Source organism: Plecotus auritus (genome assembly GCF_963455305.1).
Source record: "Plecotus auritus genome assembly, chromosome: 13".
In the NCBI taxonomy this organism is placed as follows: domain Eukaryota; kingdom Metazoa; phylum Chordata; class Mammalia; order Chiroptera; family Vespertilionidae; genus Plecotus; species Plecotus auritus.
This window is the reverse complement of record NC_137779.1, coordinates 24,367,863-24,383,318: the sequence shown is the minus strand read 5'-3', so window position 1 is coordinate 24,383,318 and position 15,456 is coordinate 24,367,863. Positions and strand designations below refer to the sequence as shown.

Below are 15,456 nucleotides of genomic sequence, written 5' to 3'. Positions count from 1 at the left end.
CTACCCTTCCTGAGCACCTACTCTGTGCTACTCAGCTCAGCCGAGCATGTTTATTGGGACCTACTATGTGCTTGGTACCTTCCCTTTGCTTAGATCACTGCAGACATTCCTTAAACACCTAATGTGTGCAGGTACCTCAACACATTTACTGACCAGCAATTCTGAGCTATGCACAGAGCTCCAAGAGCTATGTTCACTTTGGGGACATTGATTACCTACTGCTATTTCAGGGAATCCTGAATGTCACAAATTGTAGAAGGGTCCTTGAGGATCATTTGGTTCATGGATCCAGAATGGTTTCATCTCATGGGTCAGTTCCAGTGAATCCCTGCTTTAGAACGATGTGTTGAGAAGGATTCTGAGCTTCTGTTCTCCTTCAGGAACAAAGTGCCTTAATCTAGTAGTGTTGCCTGTTGAGGGTGTAGAAGGGGGAATGGCCTACTTGCCAGGTACAGACCTTCTGCGCACACCCCCCAGAATATATAAATCACTTGTCACACACGGCACTGGGCCCATGGTAGACATTCAATAAATGCCAACAATTGTTAGTATTAATAGTGACATGAATGCATGAATAATCATGAGGGCCATGAACAAGGAGTGCCCTGGGTAGAGGGACATAAAGGAGAAGGATACCTAAGTCAGCCAGAGACCTTGCAAATCATTTTATCCCTAGTTCCCATCCCAGTGCCTCGCACATAGTAGGTGCTCAATAGATACGTAAGAGAATGAAATGAAGGCCTTCACAAGTGAATGTGTGAGACTCCCGAAAAGGCCCAGCAGGGGGCGGGGTGGGTTTCTTCTTGCCTCCCCGCTCACCTGCCACATGTCCTCCTCCCCCCACCCCCGCTCCCCGTGGGAAGGGTTTAAAGGTGAGCGGGACCACTGGCGCAGCGGGAGGACCATCTGCATCAAGACACACGAGAGCGGCCAGAAGGAGATCGAGGCCTTCGATGCCGCCATCCTGCTCATCCGTAACCCCTACAAGGCCCTCATGGCGGAGTTCAACCGCAAGTACGGCGGCCACATCGGCTTCGCTGCGCATGCGCATTGGAAGGGCAAAGGTATTACTGGGGAAAGGAGAGGTGCGGAGGAGAGGGGTCTTGGGGTGCAGCGGGCAGTGCACTGGGCCAGTGCTGTCTCCTGCGAGGAGTCCAGGAGCGCCTCCTTGAGGGCATGCATGTGAGACTGCAGTCCCTCAGCTTCTAGTGCTCTTCCCACATCCCATGCATCCGTGAATATCAACCCCCTGGGAGTTAGGCTGGGATGCTCCAGTGGTTAAGGACATGGTTGTGGAGCAAGACACCTCTGGGTTCTAATCCCAGCTCCATCACTTCCTGGATAAGCTTCCCCACCTCCCTGAATTTAGATCATCCCATCTGTAACATGAGGGTGGCTCTAAAAGTTTAACCCTGTCAGCCACTCAGTAGATGTGATCCATCATGCATTATGGAGATGGAGACCCTCAGGTTGATGTGATTTGATGGATTGGAGGAGGAGGAGGAGGTTCAAGAGTCAGGAGACCCAAATCCAGACCAAGGTCAACGGCTAAGTGGCCCTGAGGTCACGTGACCTATGAGGACCTAAGGGGTCACTTTGATGACCAAGCCCAACAACTCTGGGTCGGGAGGCTCAGAGAGGTTAAGTGTCTGGCCCCCAGGGCACACAGCTGGAAAGTGGCAGTGTTGGCCCCTGACCACCGAACTCCATTAAGGTGACCTGGGTTTGAGATTCAACTCTGCCGTTATGAGTAGGTGGCTGCCGCGTGGATGGATGTCTCAGTGCCGGGTGGGTGGCAGCCCAGGGTCGTGGTGAGAACGTTGAAGTCTGACCCAATGCCTGCCATCTTGAGTACTCTTAACCCTACTGGGTCTCAAACGCCCCTATCAGTTACCACCCATAGCTCCATGGTGGTAAAGAGAACCACATCGATTCTCCCACAATTAATCCATTTTACAAAGGGACAAGCTAAGTTCAGGGAGGCCAAGGAGCCTTTTCAGGAAGTCCCAGGAGCTGGGGTTTGGATCCCAACGCATCTTCCTCCAGGGCCCTTGCTCTTAACCACTGTGCTAATCCACGGTGGTGGATTCAATGAAATGTCCGTGGATAGGACTCACCCAGTTTAGAGCCCCTGTAAATGCAAGCTCCCCCCCGACCACCCCAAAATTCATCCAGGAACGAGGCTGTTCCAGCCCGAAGTCAGGGGGATGCTTCCTGCTCCTCCCAGCCCTCCCCCGGCTCCCAGCTGCTCTAAAGCTCTGGTCCCTCCTGAGAGGACTGGAGCCTGGCAGGATGTAGTGGACTTGGCGATCCACCAGTCACACCCTCAATGTTGATGTCATTGATGAAAACCCTCCGGCCTGACCAACATGCCCTGGGTTCCCCATCTGTCCCTCTCTCCGCCTTGCTTCCCCTCTCAGCGAGGGGATGAAAACTTGGGCAGGTGGTGACATTTGTTCTATTGTTCCCAGGAGCAAAGAGGCCTCTGAATTATTTCTTTGTAGAACAATTGAAAGGGAGGACCGGTCCGGGCCAGGCGGGAAAGTCTGCAGATGCCAATGGCAGGAGCCGGTCCCGGGAACAGACCCTCTGCTTGCCGAGCTGGAGAGGACCTGAGAGAGCACTGAACCCAGTGGTCCTCAGCCCGGCTGCACATCAGAATCCCCAGAGGACTGTGGGAAAATCTGTGCTCAGGCTGCGCCCGGGACCGTGACTGCATTGCAACCCCGGCATCCGCCTTTGTAAAGCTCCCGGCCGCTTCCAGTGTTCAGGCGGGACTGAGAACCCTGACTCATCCTCTGTTTATTAATGGGGAAACTGAGGCCCAGAGAGAGGTGGGGGCCTGCCAAGGTCCTGCCACCCCAAGTGAAAAGGGGGGACCGGCTTGAGAAGCTCATGGGGGAGCAGGCACTTAGCCTTCATTATCTCATTTAAACCATCTGATCGCTGAGGAGGTAAGAAAGGCAGCCATAAGCATCCTAACCTTCATTTCACAGGTGAGACACCATCGCAGGAAGGGAGGAAGTCACGTGGCCGAGGGCCTGGTGTAGCTGGTGTAGGCATCAGCTACCAGGCTCTTTCTTGCCTGGGGCATTGCTGACCTGGCGCCCAGAGCGTCTCCTCTCCTGGCATAGCCCGTTGTCTCCATTGAGACCATGTTAAAGGGGTCGTCTTGCCTCTTTTCCTCATTCAGGACAACTGGGAGCTTTAAAAAGAAAGAGAAGGAATGGTCAGGACCGGCTGAGCACATCTCATGTTGGGGTTCTGGGGTCCCCATATGAGTCTGGAATTGGGGGGGGCGTCTTCCCCTCCCAAGCCTGACCCAGGTCCTCCAGAGCTCTGGCCCAGAGCCTTCCCCAAAGAACCAAGCCCTACAGCCCCCACCCACCCTCTCTCTCATTTGTGTTTTTGAGACCCTCACATTAGGGCCTAGCACCAGCAATGAGAGTATCACTTGGGAGTCCGTTAGAACCGCAGGTTCTGCCCCTGACCTGCTGAGTCAGAACTCTGGGGAGGCCGGGCCACCACCTGTGTTTTAGCGCCCCCTCCCAGGTGTTTCTGGGCCAGTGGCATTGACTTCACTGCAGCGGGGGGGGGGGGGGGGGGGGGGGGGGAGGGTTTAGAAAAGCAAATCTCAACCCCTCTCCCCCGCCAAGTCTTACTGGATCCAAATCAGCATTTTAATGAGAAGCTTCAGTGCACTTGAAAGTTTGAGAGTCTCTGCTTTAGGATGCCACCCTCAGCCTCGAGTGTGAGGGTCACCTCCCTCAGAGCAGAGGTCACCCGGCTGTTGAGCGTTGAGCGTGTCCACCCCACCCGTCCTGTGTCCCCCTCCGGGTTATAGCTCTTGTAATGCCACCCCCAACCCCCCCACCCCCGTTGGTTCCATAACATTAATTTTACGATGTCCCTGGAGTGGGTCCAAAGCAAAGTTTTATGTGCTATGATTACGCAAGGTGAATTGTCCTGAGTCTGCTTAATGAAACAGGGACTGTGCTTAATGATTCCGTGGGGAGCTGAGTCCAGTGAAGCTATTAATCAGACCCCGGTTCCTCCCATCGACAGGAAAGTGGAGCGGGGTGGCCAGACCCACGTGCACGGAAGTTCCGGCGCAGCCAGCCCCCGTGACCAGTGGTCCGTGGCTCAGTGAGCCTTTGTTACCCAGTGTGAAGGCAGCAATCCGTTCCTGGAAACCCTGAGCTAATCAAGGCTTTTTTTTATTATTATTTTTATTCTTCTCCTTTCCAACGAAGTAGCTTCAAGTGAGGGACCTGTGCCATGGGGCGGATACAGCTGCTGCCGAGATTGCCTGGATATCAAATGAGGTCTTGGGGGGAAGCTCTGACCTAAAGGATGGGGCCTGGGAGGCACCTCAGAGATGCTGGGGGCCAGCCTTTCTCTCCTGTATCCCAGGCCCTGCGCCAGGGCCTTGGTAAATCTCACTCCGTTTCATCTGCACAGTCACCATTTCGCAGATGGGTAAACTGAGACTCAAGGACATCGACTAATGTCCCCAAGGTCACACAGCTAACATGGAGAGGAGCTGGGTTTTGGACGCAGGCGGTCTGACTCCAGAGTCGTCCCAGACAACATCTGGAGAGAAGAGCGCCTGAGCTGAAAAGATCAGAAGCTCAAAGGGTTTGCTAGGAGGGCAGGAGCCAAGCTCAGGCTAGGGTGGATGTGGGTTCGAATCCCGCCTTGGACACACTGTGTGGCTTCGTGCTTTGGGCCTCCTCTCTCTCCCCCGTGCGTACAATGGGGCTAGTGATTCCTACTCTTCAGGCTCCTCGTGGGCACTGCCTGAGCTAATGCCTGCGCATCGCCCAACGCAGCCCCGACACACCGTGGGTGCTTAGGCCACACACGTTCCCATCCCACGGAGGTGTGCAACCCACAAGGAGGCCATCCCCGTGCCACCTGCATCCCAGGTTGCAACCCGCTGCAGGACCCGGCCACCACGCCCCTCCCTTTTCCTTGAGGACAACCCTCTTCCAGCAACCGCTTGTGATAGAGTGGCCAGGCCTGGAGTCGGGATCTGTACATCCCTGGTGCCCGAGCGCTGTCTCCATCCCCAGGGGCTTCTGCCGCGGGAGCAGCAGTTGTCCTGAATCACCGGGGATGCTGGGAGGTGACTCGGGAGCGGGGAAATTTAAAAAAAAAAAAAATAGTGAAACAGACTATGTACAATGCTAAATTTTCTCTAATCACCCAGATACATCTGGTCTCAACCCATTATAACAGTGTAGGCCCAATTAGCCAGATACATTGTAAATAATCTGTTTTAGGGATAAAGAATATCCTTCTCACCAGCATAAATACTTCCCCAGCCGTCAGGGTGTGCCAGCAGGAGCCCCAGCACAGGGCCTGGTGTCTTCTGCTGACAAAGAGGAGTCCTTTATCACAACTCGGGCGGGAGGCTGGGAATTTCATTTCCTCTCAAAAACTATTTATTGAGCCCCTGCTGAGTGGGAGGAAGTGGGGGCGAGGCTGCTGGTGTCTTTGAAATAATGAAAGAGCAAGATCAGAACCTGAAATCAGGCAGGCCTGGTCTGGATGGTGCTCCCTGGCTGTGTGGCCTTGGGCAAGTCACTTCACCTCTCTGGGCCTCAGTTTACCCAATGGTGGTAGTGAAGAGTAGTCCTTTCTTTCCAGGGTAGTCGTTAGGATAACAGATCACGGGATCCGTCACCCAGCAAGGGGTGCAGATTCAGTTATGAAGAACCAGCTGGGCTCCCCACCAGGGCGTAGGAGACTCACTCACTGACGCTCCTTCAATAAACATTTCCTTCTGGAGGGAGCACCTGGCATTGTCCTCGTGGAAAGCAGTGGGTCTGGCTTCAGGGTTTCGGACAGCCTGCCCTGTGATTCTCCAGCTGGGGCTGGCCTCCCTTCCTCTGTCCCAGCATCCTCCTGGGCTGGCCTCCCTTCCTCTGTCCCAGCATCCTCCTGGGCTGGCCTCCCTTCCTCTGTCCCAGCATCCTCCTGGGCTGGCCTCCCTTCCTCTGTCCCAGCATCCTCCTGGGCTGGCCTCCCTCTGTCCCCAGCATCTTCCTGGGCTGGCCTCCCTTCCTCTGTCCCAGCATCCTCCTGGGCTGGCCTCCCTTCCTCTCCTGGGCTGGCCTCCCTCCCTCTGTCCCCAGCATCTTCCTGGGCTGGCCTCCCTTCCTCTGTCCCAGCATCCTCCTGGGCTGGCCTCCCTTCCTCTGTCCCAGAATCCTCCTGGGCTGGCCTCCCTTCCTCTGTCCCAGCATCCTCCTGGGCTGGCCTCCCTTCCTCTGTCCCAGCATCCTCCTGGGCTGGCCTCCCTTCCTCTATCCCAGCATCCTCCTGGGCTGGCCTCCCTTCCTCTGTCCCAGCATCCTCCTGGGCCGGCCTCCCTCCCTCTGTCCCCAGCACCTTCCTGGGCTGGCCTCCCTTCCTCTGTCCCAGCATCCTCCTGGGCTGGCCTCCCTTCCTCTGTCCCAGCATCCTCCTGGGCTGGCCTCCCTTCCTCTGTCCCAGCATCCTCCTGGGCCGGCCTCCCTCCCTCTGTCCCCAGCACCTTCCTGGGCTGGCCTCCCTTCCTCTGTCCCAGCATCCTCCTGGGCTGGCCTCCCTTCCTCTCCTGGGCAGGCCTCCCTCCCTCTGTCCCCAGCATCTTCCTGGGCTGGCCTACCTCCCTCTGTCCCAGCATCCTCCTGGGCTGGCCCCTTCCTCTGTTCCAGCCTCCTCCTGGGCTGGCCTCCCTTCCTCTGTCCCAGCATCCTCCTGGGCTGGCCTCCCTTCCTCTGTCCCAGCATCCTCCTGGGCTGGCCTCCCTTCCTCTGTCCCAGCATCCTCCTGGGATGGCCTCCCTCCCTCTGTCCCAGCATCCTCCTGGGATGGCCTCCCTTCCTCTGTCCCAGCATCCTCCTGGGCTGGCCTCCCTCCCTCTGTCCCCAGCACCTTCCTGGGCTGGCCTCCCTTCCTCTGTCCAAGCATCCTCCTGGGCTGGCCTCCCTTCCTCTCCTGGGCTGGCCTCCCTCCCTCTGTCCCAGCATCCTCCTGGGCTGGCCTCCCTTCCTCTGTCCCAGCATCCTCCTGGGCTGGCCTCCCTTCCTCTGTCCCAGCATCCTCCTGGGCTGGCCTCCCTCCCTCTGTCCCCAGCATCTTCCTGGGCTGGCCTCCCTTCCTCTGTCCCAGCATCCTCCTGGGCTGGCCTCTCTTCCTCTCCTGGGCTGGCCTCCCTCCCTCTGTCCCCAACATCTTCCTGGGCTGGCCTCCCTCCCTCTGTCCCCAGCATCTTCCTGGGCTGGCCTCCCTTCCTCTGTCCCAGCATCCTCCTGGGGTGGCCTCCCTTCCTCTGTCCCAGCATCCTCCTGGGCTGGCCTCCCTTCCTCTGTCCCAGCATCCTCCTGGGCTGGCCTCCCTTCCTCTGTCCCAGCATCCTCCTGGGCTGGCCTCCCTTCCTCTGTCCCAGCATCCTCCTGGGCTGGCCTCCCTTCCTCTGTCCCCAGCGTCTTCCTGGGATGGCCTCCCTCCCTCTGTCCCCAGCGTCTTCCTGGGCTGGCCTCCCTCCCTCTGTCCCAGCATCCTCCTGGGATGGCCTCCCTCCCTCTGACCCAGCGTCTTCCTGGGCTGGCCTCCCTCCCTCTGTCCCAGCATCCTCCTGGGCTGGCCTCCCTTCCTCTGTCCCAGCATCCTCCTGGGCTGGCCTCCCTTCCTCTGTCCCAGCATCCTCCTGGGATGGCCTCCCTTTCTCTGTTCCAGCATCCTCCTGGGCTGGCCTCCCTTCCTCTGTCCCAGCATCCTCCTGGGCTGGCCTCCCTTCCTCTGTCCCAGCATCCTCCTGGGCTGGCCTCCCTTCCTCTGTCCCAGCATCCTCCTGGGCTGGCCTCCCTTCCTCTGTCCCAGCATCCTCCTGGGCTGGCCTCCCTTCCTCTGTCCCAGCATCCTCCTGGGATGGCCTCCCTTCCTCTGTCCCAGCATCCTCCTGGGCTGGCCTCCCTTCCTCTGTCCCAGCATCCTCCTGGGCTGGCCTCCCTTCCTCTGTCCCAGCGTCTTCCTGGGCTGGCCTCCCTTCCTCTGTCCCAGCATCCTCCTGGGCTGGCCTCTCTTCCTCTGTCCCAGCATCCTCCTGGGCTGGCCTCCCTTCCTCTGTCCCAGCATCCTCCTGGGCTGGCCTCCCTTCCTCTGTCCCAGCATCCTCCTGGGATGGCCTCCCTCCCTCTGTCCCAGCATCCTCCTGGGATGGCCTCCCTCCCTCTGTCCCCAGCATCTTCCTGGGCTGGCCTCCCTCCCTCTGTCCCAGCATACTCCTGGGCTGGCCTCCCTTCCTCTGTCCCAGCATCCTCCTGGGCTGGCCTCCCTTCCTCTGTCCCCAGCATCTTCCTGGGCTGGCCTCCCTTCCTCTGTCCCCAGCATCTTCCTGGGCTGGCCTCCCTTCCTCTGTCCCAGCATCCTCCTGGGCTGGCCTCTCTTCCTCTCCTGGGCTGGCCTCCCTCCCTCTGTCCCCAGCATCTTCCTGGGCTGGCCTCCCTCCCTCTGTCCCCAGCATCTTCCTGGGCTGGCCTCCCTTCCTCTGTCCCAGCATCCTCCTGGGGTGGCCTCCCTTCCTCTGTCCCAGCATCCTCCTGGGCTGGCCTCCCTTCTTCTGTCCCAGCATCCTCCTGGGCTGGCCTCCTTCCCTCTGTCCCCAGCATCTTCCTGGGCTGGCCTCCCTTCCTCTCTCCCAGCATCCTCCTGGGCTGGCCTCCCTTCCTCTGTCCCAGCATCCTCCTGGGCTGGCCTCCCTTCCTCTGTCCCAGCATCCTCCTGGGCTGGCCTCCCTTCCTCTGTCCCAGCATCCTCCTGGGCTGGCCTCCCTTCCTCTGTCCCAGCATCCTCCTGGGCTGGCCTCCCTTCCTCTGTCCGCAGCGTCTTCCTGGGATGGCCTCCCTCCCTCTGTCCCCAGCGTCTTCCTGGGATGGCCTCCCTCCCTCTGTCCCAGCATCCTCCTGGGATGGCCTCCCTCCCTCTGACCCAGCGTCTTCCTGGGCTGGCCTCCCTCCCTCTGTCCCAGCATCCTCCTGGGCTGGCCTCCCTTCCTCTGTCCCAGCATCCTCCTGGGCTGGCCTCCCTTCCTCTGTCCCAGCATCCTCCTGGGATGGCCTCCCTTCCTCTGTCCCAGCATCCTCCTGGGCTGGCCTCCCTTCCTCTGTCCCAGCATCCTCCTGGGATGGCCTCCCTTTCTCTGTCCCAGCATCCTCCTGGGCTGGCCTCCCTTCCTCTGTCCCAGCATCCTCCTGGGCTGGCCTCCCTTCCTCTGTCCCAGCATCCTCCTGGGCTGGCCTCCCTTCCTCTGTCCCAGCATCCTCCTGGGCTGGCCTCCCTTCCTCTGTCCCAGCATCCTCCTGGGCTGGCCTCCCTTCCTCTGTCCCAGCATCCTCCTGGGATGGCCTCCCTCCCTCTGTCCCAGCATCCTCCTGGGATGGACTCCCTCCCTCTGTCCCCAGCGTCTTCCTGGGCTGGCCTCCCTTCCTCTGTCCCAGCATCCTCCTGGGATGGCCTCCCTTCCCTTGTCCCAGCATCCTCCTGGGCTGGCCTCCCTTCCTCTGTCCCAGCATCCTCCTGGGCTGGCCTCCCTTCCTCTGTCCCAGCGTCTTCCTGGGCTGGCCTCCCTTCCTCTGTCCCAGCATCCTCCTGGGTTGGCCTCCCTTCCTCTGTCCCAGCATCCTCCTGGGCTGGCCTCCCTTCCTCTGTCCCAGCATCCTCCTGGGCTGGCCTCCCTTCCTCTGTCCCAGCATCCTCCTGGGCTGGCCTCCCTTCCTCTGTCCCAGCATCCTCCTGGGCTGGCCTCCCTCCCTCTGTCCCCAGCATCTTCCTGGGCTGGCCTCCCTTCCTCTGTCCCAGCATCCTCCTGGGCTGGCCTCTCTTCCTCTCCTGGGCTGGCCTCCCTCCCTCTGTCCCCAGCATCTTCCTGGGCTGGCCTCCCTCCCTCTGTCCCCAGCATCTTCCTGGGCTGGCCTCCCTTCCTCTGTCCCAGCATCCTCCTGGGCTGGCCTCCCTCCCTCTGTCCCCAGCATCCTCCTGGGATGGCCTCCCTTCCTCTGTCCCAGCATCCTCCTGGGCTGGCCTCCCTCCCTCTGTCCCCAGCATCTTCCTGGGCTGGCCTCCCTTCCTCTGTCCCAGCATCCTCCTGGGCTGGCCTCTCTTCCTCTCCTGGGCTGGCCTCCCTCCCTCTGTCCCCAGCATCTTCCTGGGCTGGCCTCCCTCCCTCTGTCCCCAGCATCTTCCTGGGCTGGCCTCCCTTCCTCTGTCCCAGCATCCTCCTGGGCTGGCCTCCCTCCCTCTGTCCCCAGCATCTTCCTGGGCTGGCCTCCCTTCCTCTGTCCCAGCATCCTCCTGGGATGGCCTCCCTTCCTCTGTCCCAGCATCCTCCTGGGCTGGCCTCCCTTCCTCTGTCCCAGCATCCTCCTGGGCTGGCCTCCCTTCCTCTGTCCCAGCATCCTCCTGGGCTGGCCTCCCTTCCTCTGTCCCAGCATCCTCCTGGGCTGGCCTCCCTTCCTCTGTCCCCAGCGTCTTCCTGGGATGGCCTCCCTCCCTCTGTCCCCAGCGTCTTCCTGGGCTGGCCTCCCTCCCTTGTCCCAGCATCCTCCTGGGATGGCCTCCCTCCCTCTGACCCAGCGTCTTCCTGGGCTGGCCTCCCTCCCTCTGTCCCAGCATCCTCCTGGGCTGGCCTCCCTTCCTCTGTCCCAGCATCCTCCTGGGCTGGCCTCCCTTCCTCTGTCCCAGCATCCTCCTGGGATGGCCTCCCTTTCTCTGTTCCAGCATCCTCCTGGGCTGGCCTCCCTTCCTCTGTCCCAGCATCCTCCTGGGCTGGCCTCCCTTCCTCTGTCCCAGCATCCTCCTGGGCTGGCCTCCCTTCCTCTGTCCCAGCATCCTCCTGGGCTGGCCTCCCTTCCTCTGTCCCAGCATCCTCCTGGGCTGGCCTCCCTTCCTCTGTCCCAGCATCCTCCTGGGATGGCCTCCCTCCCTCTGTCCCAGCATCCTCCTGGGATGGCCTCCCTCCCTCTGTCCCCAGCATCTTCCTGGGCTGGCCTCCCTCCCTCTGTCCCAGCATACTCCTGGGCTGGCCTCCCTTCCTCTGTCCCAGCATCCTCCTGGGCTGGCCTCCCTTCCTCTGTCCCAGCATCCTCCTGGGCTGGCCTCCCTTCCTCTGTCCCAGCATCCTCCTGGGCTGGCCTCCCTTCCTCTGTCCCAGCATCCTCCTGGGCTGGCCTCCCTTCCTCTGTCCCCAGCGTCTTCCTGGGATGGCCTCCCTCCCTCTGTCCCCAGCGTCTTCCTGGGCTGGCCTCCCTCCCTCTGTCCCAGCATCCTCCTGGGATGGCCTCCCTCCCTCTGTCCCCAGCGTCTTCCTGGGCTGGCCTCCCTCCCTCTGTTCCAGCATCCTCCTGGGCTGGCCTCCCTTCCTCTGTCCCAGCATCCTCCTGGGCTGGCCTCCCTTCCTCTGTCCCAGCATCCTCCTGGGATGGCCTCCCTTTCTCTGTCCCAGCATCCTCCTGGGCTGGCCTCCCTTCCTCTGTCCCAGCATCCTCCTGGGCTGGCCTCCCTTCCTCTGTCCCAGCATCCTCCTGGGCTGGCCTCCCTTCCTCTGTCCCAGCATCCTCCTGGGCTGGCCTCCCTTCCTCTGTCCCAGCATCCTCCTGGGATGGCCTCCCTTCCTCTGTCCCAGCATCCTCCTGGGATGGCCTCCCTCCCTCTGTCCCAGCATCCTCCTGGGATGGCCTCCCTCCCTCTGTCCCCAGCGTCTTCCTGGGCTGGCCTCCCTTCCTCTGTCCCAGCATCCTCCTGGGATGGCCTCCCTTCCTCTGTCCCAGCATCCTCCTGGGCTGGCCTCCCTTCCTCTGTCCCAGCATCCTCCTGGGCTGGCCTCCCTTCCTCTGTCCCCAGCGTCTTCCTGGGATGGCCTCCCTCCCTCTGTCCCCAGCGTCTTCCTGGGCTGGCCTCCCTCCCTCTGTCCCAGCATCCTCCTGGGATGGCCTCCCTCCCTCTGTCCCCAGCGTCTTCCTGGGCTGGCCTCCCTCCCTCTGTTCCAGCATCCTCCTGGGCTGGCCTCCCTTCCTCTGTCCCAGCATCCTCCTGGGCTGGCCTCCCTTCCTCTGTCCCAGCATCCTCCTGGGATGGCCTCCCTTTCTCTGTCCCAGCATCCTCCTGGGCTGGCCTCCCTTCCTCTGTCCCAGCATCCTCCTGGGCTGGCCTCCCTTCCTCTGTCCCAGCATCCTCCTGGGCTGGCCTCCCTTCCTCTGTCCCAGCATCCTCCTGGGCTGGCCTCCCTTCCTCTGTCCCAGCATCCTCCTGGGCTGGCCTCCCTTCCTCTGTCCCAGCATCCTCCTGGGATGGCCTCCCTCCCTCTGTCCCAGCATCCTCCTGGGATGGCCTCCCTCCCTCTGTCCCCAGCGTCTTCCTGGGCTGGCCTCCCTTCCTCTGTCCCAGCATCCTCCTGGGATGGCCTCCCTTCCTCTGTCCCAGCATCCTCCTGGGCTGGCCTCCCTTCCTCTGTCCCAGCATCCTCCTGGGCTGGCCTCCCTTCCTCTGTCCCAGCGTCTTCCTGGGCTGGCCTCCCTTCCTCTGTCCCAGCATCCTCCTGGGCTGGCCTCCCTTCCTCTGTCCCAGCATCCTCCTGGGCTGGCCTCCCTTCCTCTGTCCCAGCATCCTCCTGGGGCTAGACTCCCTTTCTCGCTCCCCAGCATCCGCCCTGGCTTCCCCTGTAGTTACCCAGCTTCTCTCTGGTTTCAGCCACCCCAGGGGCTGGCTGGCTATCTCTTTGGGGTCCTCTCTAGGGCTCCCCAAGGAATTTCCCACATTTGGTCATAGCCTGACTTACAAGTCAGACGATCCCAAAAATACCTTCCCAATTTTGGTGACAGTCCATCCTGTCCTTTTACAAACCCAGCAAGGTGGGTGTGGAGAGCTACCAGGAGTTGAGGTGTTCTTACTGCTGTGAGGGACAGCGACCACTCGGACCTGGGTCCCGGGAGCCTCTCCGCCCTCTGACGCGGCCCTCCCTCCTCTCTCCACAGAGTGGCCCGAGTTCGTGAGGAACTATGCCCCGTGGTGGGCCACGCACACGCTGGACTGGCTCAAGTTCGGCAAGAAGGTGCTGGTGGTGCACTTCGAGGACCTGAAACGGGACCTGTTCGTGCAGCTGGGCCGGATGGTCCGCCTGCTGGGCGTGGCCGTCCGCGAGGACCGGCTGCTGTGCGTGGAGAGCCAGAAGGACGGCAACTTCAAGCGCTCGGGGCTGCGCAAGCTGGAGTACGACCCCTACACGGCGGACATGCAGAAGACCATCCAGGCCTACATCAAGCTGGTGGACGCGGCCCTGAAGGGGCGGAACCTCACGGGTGTGCCTGACGACTACTACCCCAGATGATGGGCCCGCCGGGGAGGGGCCTCGAGACCCCCTGGGGACCCCGCCCATCATCTGGCCCCTCTTTGGTCTGGGGACAGTCCCCTCGGCTGCTGCTGGCTTTCAGTGCGTTTCCTGCATGACACAGGAGCCTCAGGGGACAGCCACCTGCCCACAGCCCTTCCCAGCCCAGGAGGCCCCTGATGGGGGGAGTCCCAGCCACACAGGCTTCTGTCTGCCACGGCCCTGCCCCCACCACTCTGGTTCTCCCCATGGGAGGGCGGGCTCCTGGGTGTCCCGGAGACTCGGGTGCCTCCCATGGGTGCTGAGGACCAGGATGCTGGAAAAAGTGCCCCTGGCGCTCAGCCCTCTGGGTCTGGGCTCATAGGCCCTTCTCTCCACCAAGCAGCAGCGAGCGGCACCGGGTTCATCGGGCCACCTGGGTGGAAGAAAGATGGGGGCTGGAGGTTTCTCCATAGCATCCAGTTTCGGACATCCTGGGTGGGTGGGGGAGCCCCAATGCTTGCAGGAGATTCCTAGGCACCACCAGGTGGGGTCCCTGCATCACGAGCCCACCCCCAGGTCACACTGCTCCTGAGGACCGCACTAAGGTCAAATTCTGCCCTTTCCTCCCCCACTGGGCCCAGGAGGTGACCTGGGGGTCCTGATCCCACCTCCAGGGTTCTCCAGGCACCAAAGGTTATCCCACCAGGATGGCCGAGGGCCCATGCGGACTCTGATTAAGAACGAGAGCCCCGTCACTTGTCGCTCCACTGCGGGTGCGACACATGGATCTCACACTGCCTCTGACCCCTGCCGACGGGGCCTTCGCTCTCCAGGTGAGAGAGCAAGGGATGCTCCAAACCAGGTGGAACCAGACCCAAAAGAGACCCAGCTCCCTTCCCGGACCATCGGCCTCCCGTGATCACAGTCCCAAAGGGGTAGCTTCCCGCGCCAGGCCTTTGAGGAATGAAACGAATGCGATGGCTCTTCACTTCCGCACGAACGCTGCTCCCCGAAGCTGAGACATCAAACCAAAGGATTCCTGGGGACCCGCGTCCCCGATCCTCGATCTTTGAAAGCATGGATCCAGGATCCCTCCGCTTCCTCACCTTGGAGACCAGCGGCTTCCCACCTGGCCCACACCTGCGCTCCTGCACTGCACCCATCACGTAGATGCAAAAGCCATAGGTCACAGCTCTTCACTGTTCTGTCCGGAGCACCCCCCTCCCCAGCAGCCCCCCTGAAGCCTTGGGGTGCAAGGACAGGCTCACTCCCAAATAGCCAGGAGACCATGGAGAAGGCGAGTGTAAAGAGATATATTTTTTTAAGAGGAATATGACTCATACATTCCACCCCTTGGAAGCCGGCCACGCAAAGCGAAGGGGCCAGGGGATCAGACCTGCGATTCTCACCCTGAACCCTCCCCTGTCAGCTGTGGGCGACCCCAGGGCCCAGCCAGGGGCTCTGAATGTATCTTGTACTGCGTTTCTTTCCCCCCGGGCTCATTTCTAGTCTTCGGGGAAGCCTCCCCCCCCCTCCCCCGCTCCCACCCACAGGCCAGCGCTCTCTGGGAGCTCTGGGCCCACGGCCTGGGCCAGCTCTTTGCCGGCGGTCACCTCAGGCCACAGGCCTCTGTCTGAAGATTCCTCAGGTCAACACATCATTAAAAGTGAGTTTTGTTGAGAATTCCACCCCGCGGCGGAGTGTTGTGTAAGGTGCGCTCACAGAGGGGTGTTTTTGGGGGTGTCTGGGTGAGAGAGAATGTTCCGGGGTGCACACTTGCTTGTGTCTGCGTGACTCTGGAACGGCCGGTGGAGAACCGAGCGCCTCTGTGTGTGAAACTGTCCCCGTGGCCAGCGGCCCTCTGTCCCGAGGCTGTGTCCCCCCCACACCAGTGTGCCCGGGCCCATTTCTGGGGTGCGTGTGGGTTCCTGTGTGTGGAGTCCCGCACGCGTAGAGGAGGAAATGCCGGTGTGTGTGAACCTGGGCACAAGCAGGTGCCTGTGGAGGGACGTCTTCCACCCGTGCCTTTGTCCTTGGTGTGTGTGTATGGGGTGGGGACGGGGGGACAGGCGTGGGGGGACGGAGGGAAGGGTTACGAGGGT

General features: G+C 61.1%; 1 protein-coding gene across 2 annotated transcripts in view; it reads left to right on the top strand.

Annotated features, from left to right (window-relative positions):
* Positions 1–15,037, top strand: part of WSCD2 (WSC domain containing 2) — a 77,474-nt gene extending 62,437 nt beyond the window's left edge. For both annotated transcript variants that reach the window (XM_080650534.1, XM_080650535.1), the window contains exons 8-9: positions 864–1,064; positions 13,020–15,037. In XM_080650534.1, the coding sequence (XP_080506660.1) occupies positions 864–1,064; positions 13,020–13,372 (554 nt within the window). In that variant the 3' untranslated portion in view covers positions 13,373–15,037. The remainder of the gene's footprint in view (positions 1–863; positions 1,065–13,019) is intronic.
* Positions 15,038–15,456: the final 419 nt, after the last annotated feature.